The sequence below is a fragment of the Micromys minutus genome, assembly GCF_963924665.1.
Source record: "Micromys minutus genome assembly, chromosome: 17".
Lineage (NCBI taxonomy): Eukaryota > Metazoa > Chordata > Mammalia > Rodentia > Muridae > Micromys > Micromys minutus.
The window spans coordinates 50,419,120-50,438,200 of record NC_137952.1 but is presented as its reverse complement, the minus strand read 5'-3'; the positions used below and the strand labels follow the sequence as shown (position 1 = coordinate 50,438,200).

The window sequence follows — 19,081 nt, the reverse complement described above, 5'->3', positions numbered from 1 at the left end:
AGAGGAAGGCCCTGACATGTAGCTAGCAGCATCACTGTGGGAGGAGGAAGACACGTGCTGTTTGGGCCAAGACCAGGAATCTCATGTCTCACATGTCAAAGCAGCAGGCCTCTCTTAGCTGCTGGGGAAGTCTGGATCCTACTCAGCGCCTGGGACGCCTCAGCCCTGTGACAGTGGAGCCTCTGTGGTGCCAAAGATGGCATCCACATTAATTGCTCAGTGCACAGGACTCCCTGGAAGGGCAAGGAGGACTGCCAGCTTTCCAGGATTCTTATTTATCTGATGTTTTTAGAGACAGATTTGCTAGAAGAAAACATGCCATGCTTTTTGTCTCTAGGTAGGAGTTTGGAAGAAAAAGAGTTGAAGAATTGATTGCTTTTTCCTAGAAGGGGGTGAGCTCAAGTGACTCAAGGGTCTAGATAAGTGAACCATCTTGTCAGAAACCATGTGCCAAACAAAGCCTTGAGAGTCTCAAACTTGTGCCTGATGTGAATCCAGAGCCCGGGATATGCCTACAGATTATCCTGCTGGTATAGATTGTAATGAGTTGCTAGATCCTCTTTCTTGGACCACTGTGGGCTTTACTGTGTGACTACAGCTGATACAACAGAAATGATACAGTGTGGCTCCTGAGGCCAACTTCTAAAGATCATAATACTTCTTCCTCGATTGCCTTAGTCATTCTCACCCAGGCTTCCATGTGGAACCCCAACTTTCAGAGGCAACACCACTGCAAAGAACACATGAAGGACAAAGGAACTTTGGCTGATGGCTCTAGAGGAGCCCAGCAAGCTCAGTCCCCTCAGACCTGAGTGTGAAGAAGCCTTCTGGAGCTGTACCATGTAGCCCAAGCCACCCAGGTTAACTCGTGCCAGCCACATGAGGGATTTTCTTCATGCACTTTCTGAGTGGTTGACACGGAGAACCCAACAACAAGGGATGTGAACAGGGTTCGCTTGCTTAGTTTAGGTAGTTTATTTCATAGCAGCAAATAAAAATAAGGATGGCAGAAAGAATGTTTTGAGACAGTAATGTTCCTGGTTTAGACTTTGGCTAGAATTTTCTTGTTCTGAAGCCACTTCCCTAGATTTATTTTTACTTACACACACACACACACACACACACACACACACACACCAAAAAATCTCTCCAGGTGATGCAGGAAAATGGTCTGAATTATAAAAGCACAGGACGGCATATACTATAGTTGATCACCTACTAAGGGCTAGGCACTGGGTGTCATCCCATTGAATCTGATGATTGAGCAAGTACTCTGTCCTTACTATGTGCCAAGAATGAGTGTGAAAATGAAGCCAGGCACTAAACAAAGTTTCTGTTCTCAATGGGCTTATGTTCCCATAGAGAAACTGACAGGCAACAGAAAAATAATCAGATAATGACAGATTACATAGAAGAAAGCAAAGCTCAGTAAAACACTATGATGCCTGGTCCACCTGGTTGCAAAATTGCTCCACCTTTCCCTCAAATGGCACTGTGCCAGCACAGGCAAGGTCAGGTTAGTCAGGAGAAAATGTGACTCGAGAGTTCACTCTTGGCCACTAAAACAAAAGTCAACAGACAGATGTCTGCCAGCCAGTCTTTAAGAGACAGCACATTTGGAGATGGGCTATTACCAGGTGGGTAGGCAGGAATGGAGCCTCTGTGGGCATTTCCACTGTCCACCCACCTCTGCCCATCAGGCCCTGCAGGCAAAGGCAGGAGAGGGGCTACTTACACAGAGCACGTGAAGGACCACCGCTCCTTGCCGTCGGTCTTCATTGGAGAAGATGTCCCTGGGGAATTCATGCAGGGCTAGAGAACAGAGAGAGAAACAGCTCAGTACAGATGACCTTTCCAGTACAGCTGATCTAGGACAGTGCCACTAACCCTGCCTTTAGAGACCTATTGATTCTGGGTCTATGAACCTGCATAAGAACAGAACAAAACAAGCTAAAGAACTTCAGGTTCATGAGCCTCTCACTAGAATTTAGCATTTCCTTCAAACATGAAATGACAAACTATGGTGGTATTAGCATGACCTCAGTCTCAGCTGCCAATGCAAATTTTCATCTAGAGTTGTCCCTTGGTGTCCATGGGAGACTGAATCTGGGATCCCTAGGACACCATATGGCCATGTTCAGGTCTCCTCTGGAAAGCGGCACGGTGTTTGCATATGATGCCTCATAACTTTCCTACCGTGTAAATGGCATATAAACAGTCACCATGCTGCATTGTTTAGGAAAGGATAACGTCTGCTCACAGGAACAATTAAAATATTTCAGCAGTGGTTGGTTGATCTGTGGTGTGGAGGACACGGGCACAGAGGGTGTGTCCCACCCACTCCGCTCTATGGATGGTGCTCTGCCACATCACTTTAGTGCTACGGAAGTTTGTAAGACATCACTTGTGACCTTAAGTTTAAATATGGAAGCCGAGTGTAGTGGCGGACACTTTTAATCATCTCAGAGAATTCAGCAGACCTCCTGAGTTCTAGGTTAGGTTGATCTACATAGTGAATTCTAGGCCAGCTAGGGCTACATAAGGGAACACTTACATAAACAATACAAAATAAAACAAGCAATTAACAACAAAACAAAATTTAAGTGGAGAAGCATGGAGCTAGTATTACAAACTTGTTTTCTAATATTCTAAATACATTTGCATTCAGTACCACTGGTTTTCATTTGTAATCTTGCAGAGTTTGTCACATGTGAAAAGAACTTTGCTGAGCAGGGTAAGCAGGCTTAACCTCATAGGCTGGTGAAGGGGCTGCTCCAAGCTGTCACCAACTGCCTTGTTTCCCCCTCACACTCCTACTGGCTTGGGGCACTCTAGCCCCTCCATCCTGCTCTGGAGCTCTGCTCTCCTACATTTGCCATGAGACTGTGCAATTCAGGAAGCAGCAGATGCCCTGCCTGCCCCATCCAGCCTTTGGTAGGCATCGCTAGGTAGCACTGCAGTAAGGCAGCCTTTGGCCATGGGCGAGAAGTATAAGGTACTTGTGCCTGAGAGTACATCTGTGCACATCTGCATAGAGGGTAAAGCCCACCTTTTAAAGTGCACCAAGGAGAAGAGTTAAAAGTAATGATTACTTATCTGAAATATGTCCACTTTCTCATCATTTTCCTTATAGTGTCTATATAGATATATGAAGTATTAATTAGCTGGGCTGTATTAATCATTTCATAATGCATATCCAGCCCCTCCCACTAACAGTGGTGCAAAAGCTTCACAAATTTAGTAGAAACAACTCTTTGAATTTTGAGTATTGGTTAGGTTCAAGGCTATCAATACGTGGTAAAGGACTCTCCAAGAGGCCTAACTACGGGGGAATGTCAGTGTCCTGAGCAGGTTTGAAGTGGGCTGGATTAAGTTTGGACTGTGGTAAGCTAAGTGTATATAACCAAATGAGCTCAAACACATTTAATTAACTTAGTGCACAATAAGCTAAGTCATAGTTTTTATCTGTTTGTCAATGATGTCTCAACATTGGATTTTGTTTGCTTGTCTTCACTGTCAGTCAGTTTCTGCTTAGTTGTACTTGCCACTTGTAGCCTATCTTTAGGAAGGTTAAGAATGACAAGAATGTCCTGGATACTTCAAGTATGTTTCTATAAGGACACCTTTTTAAATGTGCCACACTGAAGTCTCCTGATGAATAACAAACAAGGGGGACGTTGGAAGATTCCACCCTGTAGCCCACAGTGAAGCAACAATGTAGAGATGCCAATGAGAGAACAAAGTCCACAAAATAAGCTGAAAGTTGATGTCAAGCCTTGGGCTCTGCAATGCTGCCAACTGTTGTATTGAACAGTATCCGTCCCTGCACTTTGTCTCTCAGCCTAATACCTCTGGTTTGCAGTACCTTTGTTGGTTTGGGTACCAGGAAGGAAGCTCTCCAGGATTCCTAGGAGGAAACCACTTCTTTGATACCTCTCTGCCAATGACAGTGTCTGCATGGGGGATTTCCAATGCCATCCTCGGTTCCCACCTTTGACTTTTTTTGAGCTTTCCCAAGGTAGAGGGAGTTAGGCCTCAATAATTACCCCCTGGCTTCCACATTTCCCTACCTTCCCCTAAAATTATAGAGTGTGAGTCACACACTATGAAAAAAGTTTCTTTATGCTCACTATCCAAACTCAGGAGACTGGGAAGGGAAAAGGGGGCAGGAAATCTCTTCGAAGATATCTTCGGCCTAGTTACCAGCTCCTATGTTTTCTGCTTGCCCAGATCTAGGGCTCCAGTTTTCGGCTCTGAAGAGAAAACAATCACTGTTTGTACTATTACAGCTTCTCCCGAGGCTTCCACTGCCTTCCTTAGTTTTATTTTGCTTTGTATAAAGTCTTTGGCGGCTGGGGATTGCATTAGGTTAGCTAGTGATAAACCCAAATGAGCCAAGAGCACGGCTCTGGGGACAGGAGGGAGGAACAAAAGCACGTGAGGGGAGGGTGGTGCACATCTATTATCACCTGCCCCATCTCACCACACTCCTGCCATCCCTTTCTATTTCCACAAAAGTCATTAATTGCATTCTGTATGTTAAGAAAGCTGAGGGATGAAAACATCCTGTTCCAAACATGGAAACTCTCAGCTATAAGTCTGCAGGTCAGGGCCATACCCTAGTTAACTTAGAGCCAAAATATCCCAAAGAAATCATCTCCATTTCTGACACTTACTTGTGGTACTACCCTGTGATCTTTCTCTTCTCATGACTTCCTCCTTCATCAGGTCTGAGCTGATGTAAATTCTGTTGCATATCAGGAGAGGGCAACCCATGGTTTGATCCCACGTCAACTTTTCTATCCTCAGTGTTACAGGATGTTCTATCACCGGCTAGTTATAGGTTTAAGGGTCACAACTTATGGTTCTCCAGCCCTCAGACTGATAGAATGCCAGCCTAACTTATTGTTTACCACAGTCCCCAGAGAATTGTTGAAAAGCCAGTTGTCTACTCGGAGAAGCATTCAAAAGCATCACATGTGGGAGCTGCTGAGACTCCCAACTCACTGAAGAGTAGAGATAGACAGAGGTGGTGAGGGTCACTTTGTTATAAATGTATGGCAGCTATCTATTCCTAAACTCTCTGCACAGTATAAATAATAATCAAGGTCAGGCTTAAGGCAGCATATGGAGGGAGTTAAGGCTGTAGAGGAGACACCATGGGAAAGGAAGAGGAAGGTGTGAGTTTGCAGCTGCCACGTGTCCATACCAGCCCCGGATTGTCTATAGTAGTTCCACTACCACATGGATATGCTAAGAGGGCAGAGCCCCAGCTTGTCTATAGTAGCTCCACTACCACATGGATATGCTAAGAGGGCAGAGTAGAACAGTTTTATCAAGGGCGCCATGGTTTTTGAATACTTAGCATTTTGATTTTAAGTCTCCTTGAAAGTCATCAAATAGTTACCACTGAGTAAAAATTCAGTGAAAATAAGTATCTTTGCTTTGGATACTGGAAGAGAATACTAGTGGTTTCCATGCATAGCCAACATATGGACCTGCCTGAAAATCCTGGGCAATACCAAGCTGGAGACCACATATCAGCAAAGTCCTGAAGGGAAACCCAGGTCCTGGACATGCATGACAGAAGAGATATGTAATTGTAGAAATGAGTTAACTGTTTTCATTTGTTTCTTATGAGTAAGTCCTCCACTTTCTCTACTAGGTGTTGGTATCATGGTAGTATACTGAGCCTGATCTCTGATCTATTACCAGTTGTGAGTTCCTTGCTCTTGGTTTTAGGGTAGGAAGATTACAAACATAAACCACCATGCCAAGCTCTTTTCTTCATATCAGCCACCAATCCCATCTTGAATATTGTATCTTATGAATCATCTCATCTTAATTATCTTCCAAAAGCTTAATCTCTGAACACCACCACACTGGTAGAACCTTCAATATATAAATCTGGGAGGGGGATACGAACTTACAATCCATGGCATATCCCAAAAGCCCCTTTGTATAAGAGCTAGAAAAGAGGATTTACAATATCCATAATGATACACAGAAAGCCAAGTATTTATATAAACATACTGGCTTTGACCCACAGTAGTAAAGCAGGGAGAACAAGAAACAGAAGGGAGATTCTCTGACTCAGCTTAAAGTCAAATTAAAGTGCCAACCAAACTTTACTTCTGAATCCAGTACAGTGTGGTCCACAGATTAGAACTTATAACACAGTGAGCTAGAGTTCAACAAACTCTTTTATTAAACATATGATTCCACCATGTCAGAAGCTGCTTGGACTCATTTGCAAATGGCACTGTCAGATGTCCCTGGCCATAAACACTGAACAAGGAAAAATGATTGTCACCAGAGGCTCGTTATTCTGATTTTATGGGGGAGGGGCAGTCCTCAACACTATCCTTTGTCTCTATTTGCCTACTGACAAATGGGATGATGGCCTCTGAGAGATCTCTACATGGCTCCCTCTGGTCCTAGTATATAGTATGAGATAGAGATCATATTAGATGCTTAGCTTCAGTGAGGAAAAGCATTCTGAAGAGAGAAGCTGTTAGTCAGAGTGTAGGGAGAGAGTAGGTTAGCTTTGCCACACTTGCAAACTGGTTCAGGGAAGCTTGGACAAGATCAGCTACGCACCTTCCGCAGACACAAGGCAAACTCTCCATGTGGACAACACTGTGGGGCCTTATATAGATGAGTGTTTACAGAATAGCTAAAGTTTTCCATTAGGAGCATGTGAAAGCAGAGGGGTACAGTTCGTTAGACTATCTGCTGATAGTTCTTGTTATCAATTCCCTCACTTGTAAATAGAAGTCCAGACAGTGTAGACCCTCCAGGACTCTCTGTAACCCCTAGAAGAAGATGTCTGGTGCTAGTCATTGTGTGTGTTTCTCATGACAAATGCTAAAGAACAGGGGCCATTTCTTGTGGATAGAGGTAGGATGCTTACTGCCTGACAGAGCATGACAGACAGCTACTGTTTTCATAAGCATCCACAGAATGGTATAGAGACCAGTGTTCAATCCCATCCATGTTTCAGAGAGCCAGCTCTCCCTCACTAGTAGGAAGGCACATCAGCATAATCTTTGTACAATCCCTGTTATGAGTATAAACCATGTATGTGAAATATCTACTATCAAGCTTCCTGGGTCTATTTAGCCTATTCTTAATACAGTGACAACACACGTTGCTGGTGTGGAATGAGGCAGAGGGTGCATTCATCTTTGGTATTTGTATGGAAACTCACCTATTACTAATTCCAGCTTGTCTTTTCAACCTTGTTTCCAAGAATGGAAGTTGGTCCATGCGAGGTGTGCATATGATTCCTATGTTCTGGCTGTGGGACACCCCATGGCTTTTGTGGCATGCTGATAGTTTGACCCAGGTGAGAGCTTCCCCCTACAAAGCTTCTGACAATTTCAGCTCCTCTTTTTCTTTCCTGCAATTTTCTTTCCAGTATATTCTGCCAGTCTGGGAACCAGCAACAGCATCAATACTGTTCCCATGGAAACTACAGGACCCTGAATGGAGTGGATCCCTCTTTCCATGGCAACAGCAATCAGTGTCCTTCTGTCTGTCTCCTGGCTGCATTCATTCTCAGGTCTAAGTGTGATAAATCTAAATGGAGGAGAACAAAGAAATAGAAAGTCTTTTGTTTTGTTTGAAAGAAAGAAAATGTTAGTTTGGACAGGAACACCATCTTTAGACAACCTTGTCATATTTTGATAAAGAAACAGCCTAGGATAGACATGGACCTCCCAGGTTGTGTTTGAATCAAATGTTTAATATAAGAGCTTGTTGCACTCTAGCTAGGGGAGAAGAGACTCATACATACTTGCTCGCAAGCTACTTGGTATTCTCTAGTGGTAATGCTTTGGCGAGTTGTCACCCATGTTCAGATAGGGATTTTTAGTGATGCCCAAGCGACATTCATGTTCATGTAGTAACCCCAATAACTGCACTGGCTCATCAAGCTTGTTTTAAACACAACTGTTTATTTGGTCTGTTGTCATCTTGTCTTTCTGGGCAGGTGGATAGACATAGACCTTCTAGGGAGTCCCACAAGAGGACAGATCCTTCATCATGTCTAGTCAAATAGAATCATGGCTTCTGCACTCACCAGAACACCAGACTCTTGTGAACAGTCTTCTCATGACAAAACCAGTGCAAACCCATTGATTAGCTATCAAAGTGGGGTCCAAATCCTGCCTGGCTCTTACACCGTCTCAAGAGACTTTTGTCTGTCTTAATGACTGCCCTTCCTCAACCAGTAAATCCTATGACTTGCGCTTTTCCTGGCTGGAACATTCTGGACTCTGCTAGGTGTGGTATTTACTTGGCTTTTCTGAAAGCCTCCTCTGACTCTTTCTTTAGTCCTATTGTGCCATGACAGCATCGATTAAATGATTTTCCAGCCACATTGTATTTCTTGCTTGTGAATGTATACCTTCACATCAGGGACACTGAGCCTCCCGAGGACAGGAACCCTGCCATTTCTCACTCTTTTGCCAACACCCACCAGGCCAGGATCCATGGAAATGGACTAAATGTCAAGTGGCTGTAAGTGTGAATAAACAGAGTCCCTTTTCCCAGGAGGCGGCTTTTGTATAAACACAGGACAGAATTACTAACTGGGAAATGTTGTTGGAAGGGACATTTCAGTAAAACTCTCAACAACTCCATCCCAACCCCACTGCTCATTAGAACTGTTCATAATAACCCCTTTTCTTTCTGTTCCAGAGACTTGGAAGGGGTCCTTTCTACCATCCCTTCAAGGGTGGGCATGACCAGGAAACTAGTCTGGCTAGTGAAATGGGAGCACAGTTCCAGTTGTCTGTGGCTTTGAAAGCCAGTGCTCAGCTCACCAGCTTGCATTGTCTTGGTGATCCTGAAAGCACAGCAGGATGGATCTCCTATTCAGCTGGGTCTGCTTGTGACATTTCAGAGTCCCCATTCCCCTCTTGCACACATTTGTCTAAGCAGCATACATTAAAGTAACAATTTGCTTTTCATTCTTGCTGAGAGATTTTGGAGTTCCTCATTACCCAGAATATCCTAACTTGTTGAGAGTAGTACGAAGTTAATAAGCCGCTCAGCATTTTGTGACTTTTTAAATTCTAGGTACGATTTTGGCTGGCAGAAAAATTTAGCTGTTTTTTCTTGTCTTCTTTACTAGACTGGGGAAAGTGGTTACATTATGGTCTATTTATTCTTCTTAGTCTCCTTAGTGCTTGGCAAATTCACTTTAGAAGTCAACACATTGCTGGCGAACAAGGGTTCCCGAACAAAATAATTTCTGAGAGAACCCGTGTGAAAGGACCTTCAGGCTGAACATCCTTTATCTGAAATTCTAGGGAGCCACAAAGCCATAGTTTAGGATTTCAGAATACTCACCCATGGATAATGAGAGAGGTTGGTGTTAGAACCAAACCAGAACACAGAATCTACTTAACGCTTCAGAAGCATCTTAGACATACATCATAGAACACAGTTTTACAGGGAGTTTATTTGGCTTATTTATTTGTAGTAGATTTTTGTATAATTTTATGAGAACAATACTCTGTGCAGACATTGACAGTGCAGCTTGCTTGTGAAGAGTGTCACTAAGAGTCACAGAACAAGTTTTATATAGTGTTTTAAGCTGGTGTGTGAAAACCAAGGTTTGTAGTGGGAAACTTCCCATGTCATGTTATTGCTTAAAGGCTTTTAGATTTTGTTTTGGATTTGATGTGTTCAACCTGTCTATGCACAAATTCATTTTCCAAATGTTTAGTCTCTGTAGGTGTATTAGAGACATTTTGATGTATTTTTTTTGTGTGTATATAGGTGGGAGGTGGGTATGTGCTCTTGTATTGATGTGGAGCCCTGAGAAAAACTTTGGATACTGTTTCTCAGAGATCAGCTACATTTATTTTGTTTTGATGGTTGGTTGGTTGGTTGGTTAGTTTGTCTTGAGATTGAGTATCTTGCTGACATAAAACTTGCCAAGTAAGCTAGGTGACGAAACAGTGAGGCCCAGGGATCACCTGTTTCTTTCTCTCCAAAGCTGGGACTCTAGCTCACATCCCTGTGTTTGCAGGGATTTTCACTGAACAAGCCATTTCATCATGTCTGTTTTCTTATTCTCAGGTTAAGCAAGCTCCAGGAATGAGCAGAAGAGGGAAAGATTCCAGCAAAGAGTGACACTGGCTATGTGGGGGCTACTGCTTATTCTGAGATCTCTGGAATTTGTATTTGGTTCTTTGGACCATGACTTAATTGCTTTTATTAAGATAACATTGCCATATAAATGAGTATCAAGTTAGCATCATAAAGAAACCCAGTTTCAAAGAAGCAAAGGATTCAAGGTCTTCATCACTGATGTTGGGTGGAGACATGGCTGAGCTGAGAGAAAGTGTGTGCTCAAATCTTGAATTCATCCTGGTAATTGCAGTATCCTGAATTTAAGGACCAAACTAACCTTCAAACATCTATATCAAAATATCAAATAGATTATAACAATGGATCTATCTATGTATCTATGTATCTATCTATCTATTATCTATCTATCTATCTATCTATCTATCTATCTATCATCTATCTATCTATCTATCATCTATCTATCATCTATCTATATCTATGTATCTATCTACCCATCTATCTATCTATCTATCTATCTATCTATCTATCTATCTATCTATCATCTATCTATATCTATGTATCTATCTATGTATCTATCTATTATCTATCTATCATCTATCTATCTATCTATCATCTATCTATCATCTATCTATCTATCTATCTATCTATCTATCTATCTATCTATCTCTATCTATCTATCTATCTATCTATCTATCATCTATCTATTATCTATCTATCATCTATCTATATCTATGTATCTATCATCTACATCTTTCTCTATCTCTATATATCTATCATCTACATCTATCTCTATCTAGTCCTCACCCTCAAATAGCATCACTAGCTGCAGGCTGGGAACCCTTCTTTTTTCATTTCTTTTTCATGATGCTGAAGTTGACTTAACACTCATAACAAGTTGGTTTCCACTTCAGAGATCTTTGTATGGCCACATTGGCAGGAGATTTTAAATAATTATCACACGCTTTTCTCCTGGAAGGGAACAGACATTCTTTGGAACTGAAGAACCTTGATCATTCGTTACATAGATGTTTGACCTGGCAGAGCAATGAAATATAATTTGATGATAAAGAAACATATTTTTATAAATAATATAAAGACATGGCATTCATGCTGCCTATATCTCTAAACCAGAAGCTATTGAAGAAATTATAGTGATCTCATGAATAATTCACTGTTAGAAAACCACAAACATGGTAGCAGAGAGGAGACCTATTTGCAGGTGACAACTTGCATCATGAGAAACTGTCAAGTTTGTGTCCATAAAGGATTCTCATTAAAGAAATAAAATATTAAAGAGAAACATGGCTGTAAAATTCAGAACTGTGTGTCTTTCTTGGACTTTGTTCCTCAAGATGTTCTTTGGTGCCAACGTCAAAAACAATGTTTAAATGGATGACCCTGGGGTCCAGTCCTAGTCTTGTGTCCATGCTGTTCTTACGCTCACTTGGTGATCTAGAGACACTCAGAACAAGAAGTTGATGTACCCATAAACCTGCTTAATGATTCCTTTAAAAGGTCCACTATGGTCAGAAAGCACTGCTGAAAGGAGGATTTTTTTTTAAGAAAAGCATGTTTAAAATAGTTCTTTTAGAATGTAATACTACTCTGCAGGAACCCACATTTAACATTTCTCCTCTTTAAGCATCTGATTTATAAAAGATGAAGTGTGTATGTTAAGAGACTGGAGGTTTCAAAACCAGTGACATTTTTAAATGTTAAATCGCCAAATCTCAGAGCTAAGAGCAACCTTTTGTGTTCTATTGGTCTACAGATGGGAAAGCAAGAACCACAAAATTTGGTGAGAAGCATAAAGGTTTCCTTCTGTCTCCTTTCAAAGCCTGCTCTTTTTGTTTTTCCATGCTATTTTAGGGACAGGAAACAAAGCTCAGCTACTACTATCCACTGACCAGCAGTGACCGGCTGAGCATGTGTGATGGATCCAGTGCATTTAGACTGTCTTTATGGTTATGAGAATGGAAATGGGAGCATCCATGCTCTTTTACACTGTCAGTGTGTAGACAGAGCCCTAAACTGCAGAGATGACTGGCATTAGTCCCGATAACAGTGATTTCTGGCACCTCTTTGGCTCTGCACTTTTAGAAAGCACTGTCTACTTAATAGGAGAGAAAGACGGAAAGGCCTTTTAATGTGATTGCTAGAGACCCCAAGTATATTTAAGCATATGGAATATGTTACTACTACCCATAAATAGTTGCTTGAAATTTATGATAATAAAGGGAATGTCTATAGGAATAAAGGAAACTTATATTCGGTTAGAGGAAGGCAAAATATCAATGAATTAAGTTGTCCTTACACCTTAATTTTATACTTGGCATCCTATGGCCTGTCCCTTCATGGTAAAACTTAGCTGCTATCCACAGATTGTCTTCTCCCTTATATCAGCTATTACATATCTCTTGACTACTTAAATACACTTGTGGACTAAAACACGCAAGAATCTACTAGTCACATGTGGGACTCCTCTTAGAACAGATTTGAATTCAAGCATTTTTTCTCTCTTAGATAAGTAAATTTCTGAGTTCAAAGTCTACATTCCAAATACCACAGGTCTGTTAGAAAATACCTCACAATCAATATGATTGGATAGTAAGAGAAGATAGCAATTAACCAAACTATCAAGAGTAGGAACCAATGACAAAAGAAATGCTTTTGGGAAGGCCACATTTAGTCACAGCATAGGGTACACAAAATAAAAAGAGGGTTTAGAATCTACTTGATGGGTGGGTAGTATGTTTTGGCTGTATGTGCGTCTTCAGAGGGGATGTACCTAGGAGACTTTGGGTTCTGTTATTTTCTCCTGAAAAGTGAAAATTTTTGTTGTAACGGGAAGGTGGATGAGTGGAGGTCTGGCTCTTCTGATATTATTTGGATAATAGTCTTTGGTGGAATCTCTAGAAGACCATATCTAATTGTAGTGCAGATGTTATTCTAACTAGCCTGCTCCAATCATGCTCTTGGGTTTTCGGGAGATTATGAAGGAAAGTTTAAGCTATTAAGAGACTTCAGTTTGAGAGATTATTACTTTTGTCTGCCCAGACAATTAATCCTTCAAATTCTGCTTCTTTTTATTTCTCCTGGCTGCTTAGAACTTCTTTCTATAAGTTGCTTGGAAATTCCCTGGCAGTTCATGGGTCCATTCATAAGGACTGAAGAATATGTTTCTCCTAGAACTCTTTTTGTGACTTACCTTTCCTGACATTTCTCTTAACTGACAACAGTTGTGTGAGTTCCAAACTATAATCTTTGATGTCCCGACTCAGTAAGATGACTGCTTTCTGCTTGAGTTTGGTACCTCACAGACCACACATGGTGGGGAATCTCCTAAGGGGAAAATCCAACTGACATTCCAACCTGACATAACTTCCTGCTTTCAGGCTTTTTATTCCACCTTTCTTTATTTACCACTGAGATTGTTTAAACAGAAATCAGATCATTTATGTATTTCAAGTGTTTAGAAGAGTCTCTATACAGGAGTTGATCTGATATTATCCACTGAACCATGACCACAAGTCAAAAGCCCATATTCTATCCTTCATCATCACATGCTGCAAATAAATTTACAATAAAACAAATATGCATAAGGTTCCCAAAACTCTGTTATTGGCCACATTAAGTCAGCAATGGAACTAATGCTGCTTGGAGTAACTCTATGACTCAATACTAAGTAAGGCTGTAGAGGCATAGGGGAAGTGATGTTGATGGTTAGGCTGCCAATATAAGATTGGGGGTCTGGAAGATAGCCTAGTTTCATACTTTATTATATGGCTAAATGTACAACTAGACAGAAGCCACACTTGGTTCAGAAGTTGGGGTGGGGTCCTACAAGAAGAGACACTGCAGCTCTCCAAAGCCTTTGGCTATAAATATTTCAAGGTCAAGCTATCCCAAGAAGCATCTGTGGAAATTCTGATATCTTTGACAGGCAATGCCCCAAGGCTTAGATGCAAATATGTTCAAAGGCCAACAGTGTTGGCCACCATCTATAGCGAAGGAAACTGAGGTGAGCTCTTTTGGAATCTGGACACTGTCTTTTATGTTTCCTGTAAGTGTCATATTTTTAAGTCCCACGTGAGGTTGGCAAATTGAAATTCACAGAGATAGAAGGCAGGTGTTTAATAAATGCTTTTCAAATCCAGACAAATCTGTGAAGCCTTATACAAAGGAAGCAGGGACAGGAAGCAAATGACAAAGTCTGGTGTTACATAAAGCACATAAGGGTGTTAATGTTTGAATTACTGTAAAGAGAAATTCTGTCTCATTCTTGATTTACTTGAGACATAGGTAATAAATATGACCATTTTTTTGTTGTTGTTCAAAGGAAAACAGAAAAGGCAGCACAAAGTGAAAGGGAAAGGCTTCCTATTATCTTTGTGTCAGAAACTCTCTCCTATTACACTGACCTCTGGGTCCCATCAGAACTTAGGGGTTTGTGTTACTGAGTGTCACTGTGTCTTTATGGTATACTTCACTGAAGAACTGCCTTTAGGTGAAGACAGATTTAAAATTCTTGAAAGCAACTAAAATTGTCATTTTGAACAAAAAAACCCAAAAAACAAAAAAACAAAACAAAAACCCTGTTGAGCTCATAGAAGCTTCATAACCTCACATATATAATAATCTAGGTCATGATGTCACAGATGTCATATGCTAATGTGCACATATTACCACCATGATCCAGATAGATCTCACACCTAGTATAGTAAGTCTAATCAAAGAAATAAACTCCTCTGTAGGTTCAGCATCTAAGAACCATTTTTGTACTGTCTTTAAAGATACTGGAACTGTAACATGTATTGATTACCTTTCCATTGCTGTAACAAAATGCCAAACAGAAACGACTTAGAGGCTAATGTATTTATTTTGTATTATGGGTTCAGAGAGTCTCATTCTGCCACACTGAGGAAGGCACTTGATTATTCAAAACATTTTTTTTTTCACTGTTGAAGCCACTGTTTTAAAAAGGATCTCTGTATGAAACCTTGACTATTTTGGAACTCACTTTGCAGATCTGGCTGGCCTCAAACTCATAGAGATCCACCTGCTTCTGCATCCCAAATTCTGGAATTAAAGGCACGTGTTGCCACCCCATGCTTGGAGCTGCTTTTAAGATACAAATAGCACATTCTGTGAGAAAGCCTAATGCTTACCCTTTCTTTCATGGTTCAGATAAACAGAAGCACAGCATCAAATATGTCTGCATAAAGCTTGTATCTCTAGGTGACAATCAGATGAGAAAGAAAGGGGGCTTCCTTATATCTGATGATAGAGAAGAAGCAAGTATTCCCCCTTTCCTTGTGTTTCCTAAAAGAAAAGAGCTCATCAAGAAGGAAAGTATGCTCTGGGGCCAGCCCTCTGAAACCAGGCACTTCCTTTTCTCCCACTGCTGTAACTTCTTCACAACCCACATTTGGCATGTCTGAGTTTGCATTTCTTCAGGGTCAGGGAAATAAGCAAATGTGCATTCAAACCCTACAGCCCTTATGTTTCCTAAAAGAAAAGAGTCCACCAAGAACCAAAAGTACATACAGAGTGACAGTAAATTTCACTAAAATATAACATGACATCCAACACTAGAATTGGTCAATGTCCTGATCAGTCTTATATGAAGTCTCAGCTAGAGAGATACATGCCTATGGCATGTAAATTCTTGGGCACGGAACTTCACTGCATATCTTCAGCATGTGTGTTTGTCCTTTCTCTTTTGCTTCTTTCTTTCCTTTTCCTTCCTTGTCGTATGGAACTAAGGTAGTATATGCTTCCTATCTTCAAACTCTTGGTGTAATTAGGATGATCCCAAGCTCCCAATACTCCTAAATGCTGGGACTAGAGTGTACCAGGTACAGTACTAGAGGTTGATCCCAGGGCTCTGTTTGCTATGCAATCCTTTACCAGCTGAGCTACACTCGTGATCCTGGTAGTGGATTTCCTTATCTCACCTAATGTTCAGATGGAATGGTTCTAGCCCCTTCCACTCTCCAAAGAACTGATTGGAGTTTTTCCTCTACTTTAAATGCTGGCTATGTCCTCTTGCCTTGCTATTTGTCCCGGGCTGAGCATAGCAGGGAGTTGATGAAGAATCTCCATTACGTGACATCTCTGATGAAAAGCATGCCAGCACCTTGTGCACTGACACTTTCTGTGCCCAGGACCTCCTGTTATCATTGGGATACTTAGGGGTCATGGGATGCCAGCTTCTCACTCAAATTCTGGCACATCAAGAAGCTGACCTTGCATAGCTATGCTTCCTAAAATCTTCCTTGAAAGCTGCTGGTACAGACAAAAGCAGGTATTGAATCAGCACCATCCCTTTCCCAAGGATGCTTGCTCCAGCATACAAACACCAGTCCCAGGGATCCCCTGAACCAAGAGTTCATCCCTCCATGCGCTGCTTGATATAGTGCCTTCCCTGACTTCCACCTGCCCTTTGGTCCCAGGCTTATTTCTTACCCATTTTATTCCAGGCTGCAATTTCAACATCATTCCCTCATGAATGCTCACCTCCAGGTTAACCCAGGAAGCATATAGGCGTTACTTCCAACACTTCCTTGTTCAGCACAGAAGAATTTTGTGCTATACTACTGAAAAGATCAGGAGACAAAGCTCATAAGAGTTGGCTTATAAGTGGGTGGTGGATCCAAGCTTGCTCCCTGCACCCTGGGATATGGGTATAGAACTGCATGTTTTCTCTTTCAGAATTGCCCAGGTGAGCCACACACACAATTCCATGGCCCATCATTTCCTCAGGGGTGTCTGTCCAGTTGTGTTCAGTGGGAGAACACTCTTTCTGTCCAGCCTCACACATGCCTCCATGTCTTTGCTGCACTGAAATGGACTGGCTGGTATTTAGGGCAGATGGATGCTAGACTGGCCTTGTGTTAGGAAACTTGTCAGGGAGAAGGAGGGAGGCCTGGGGATGAGGCATGGAGTGGAGAAGCCACAGAAACAACTACAAACACGGCCAAAGTTTCCATCCCCTGTGCCAGCGGAAGGAAGCCAGGGTTGTCCCAGAGGCATGTCTGAGAGGCAGCTAAGGGATTGTCTTCTCACAGCACTTCCATGGTCTTGAACACATTCCATGTATCTCTGTGTTCATTCAGCACATCCTTTGTCTCAAGCCTCAGTCTCCCTGGAAATATCAGATCCAGATAGTTATGTTTCTGTGCTTTGGAAAGTGATGCTCCACTCAGGTGACAATGGGATACCCAGCCCTGATCTGGAAGAAGGCAGGGGATTTCTTTGGATATTAGAACCACATGGGATGCAAGAACTTGGCAACCTGAGTTTTGCAGTGGAAACTTTGAAATTTATGTTGACTCCTTCCAAATACCAGAAAGGCAAGTGGCAGAGAAAAGGTGTGGGCCTCAACTGAATGGTCAAGGGCAAGCCTAGGCATGTCCAAGAGAGGGAAGCCTGCCAGATGTGTTCCACATAAAAGGTATGGACCACACAGATTTTGGCTGGCCTTGCTTTCCCAAGGGAAACTGTCCTGCCATAAAATGATTGGAATCAGCTCTTTTTATGGCCTCATGTTTGAATAGGCCTGACTGAACAGCTGAGGGCTCGTTTCATGCTGGCAATGTTCTATGCAGGAGAAGCTGTTCATGTTTGACCAGTAACATTAGCTAATGTGTCTACCCTCTTCCTCATCTCTCTATAAAACATGGCTAAGACCTGGTACTGGATACGGCTTGGAAAGGAATAGGAGCTCTCCTAGAAAGGTGGATGATGCCTCTTGGTGAAAGTGGCAAGAGCTCATATGATTTGTCCAAATGACAGTAAACAGTGATATGACTGTTTAATCTTGCAGTAGAGGTTGCTGGTGCCTTCCCAGAAGCCCGTTGGTGACTGATGCCCTGCCACCAAATGCTGCATGCTATGTGTTAATAGTTCTATGGACACTTTTCTTCAACGAATTGCCCTCAGCTAATACATTCTACACCACCCAGAAATGCCTAAAAAATGAAGTCCTTGCTTCAAGAGTGTGGTGTGGTCAGTAGGGTGTGGCTAACTAATGTAATGGGGTAAAGGCCAATTCATGCCTTGAGTGAATTAAAGTATTCTAGCTCAGTGATTCACAACCTTCCCAATGCTACAACCCTTTAATATGGTTCGTGCTGTGGTGATGCCCCACCATAAAATAATTTCACTGCTTCTTCATAGGTGTGACTTTGCTCCTGTTCAGAGTCATGACTGAAATATCTGATATGTGAGCCCCCCTAGGGGTCATGACCCACAGGTTGAGAACTGCTGTTGTTGTAGCCATTTTTTGAAAGGTAAGCAGCTATCCTGTGTTTTCCTCACAAAACATGTCTGTAACATCTAGATTTAGGTATGATTTTTGTTTCCAAAATCTCCCCTTGAAGTCGGAATTGGGATTGTGAGTGGATGGGGGTGTTCATATTTTAATGAGAAATTTCTTTTTCTCTGGGTGGTAGTGGTGCATGCCTTTAATGCCAGTACTCTGGAGGCAGAGGCAGGCAGATCTCTGGGAGCTTGAGGCCAGCCTGGTCTATAGAATGACTTCTAGAAAAGCCAGGGATACACAGAAAACCCTGTCTCAAAAAAAAAAAAAAAAAAAAAACCCAAAAAAACAAAAACAAAAACAAAATAAAAAAACCCAAAGAGAATTCCTTTTTCATGTGAGTCCATCACTAGGAAGTGAACTAACTTGGGTGGAACTTATTGAGACACTCCAAATATTCAAATCTGCAAAAAACCTTTTCCTTCATTGTTATTTTATTTTATTTTATTTTTTTTAGGTCCCTGTTTTGATGAAGAAGCCCCATGAAGGATCCCCAACTTGAGATTTTATGGGAAATCTTCCTTCCTTCCTTCCTTCCTTCCTTCCTTCCTTCCTTTCTTCTTCTTCTTCTTCTTCTTCTTCTTCTTCTTCTTCTTCTTCTTCTTCTTCTTCTTCTTCTTCTTCTTCTTCTTCTTCTTCTTCTTCTTCTTCTTC

General features: G+C 41.7%; 1 protein-coding gene across 2 annotated transcripts in view; it reads right to left on the bottom strand.

Moving 5' to 3' along the window:
* The window catches only part of SLC24A3 (solute carrier family 24 member 3), a 439,524-nt gene that overhangs the window by 182,981 nt on the left and 237,462 nt on the right, over positions 1–19,081 (bottom strand). For both annotated transcript variants that reach the window (XM_080931187.1, XM_080931188.1), the window contains exon 3: positions 1,736–1,812. In XM_080931187.1, coding sequence (XP_080787313.1) covers positions 1,736–1,812 — 77 coding nt within the window. The remainder of the gene's footprint in view (positions 1–1,735; positions 1,813–19,081) is intronic.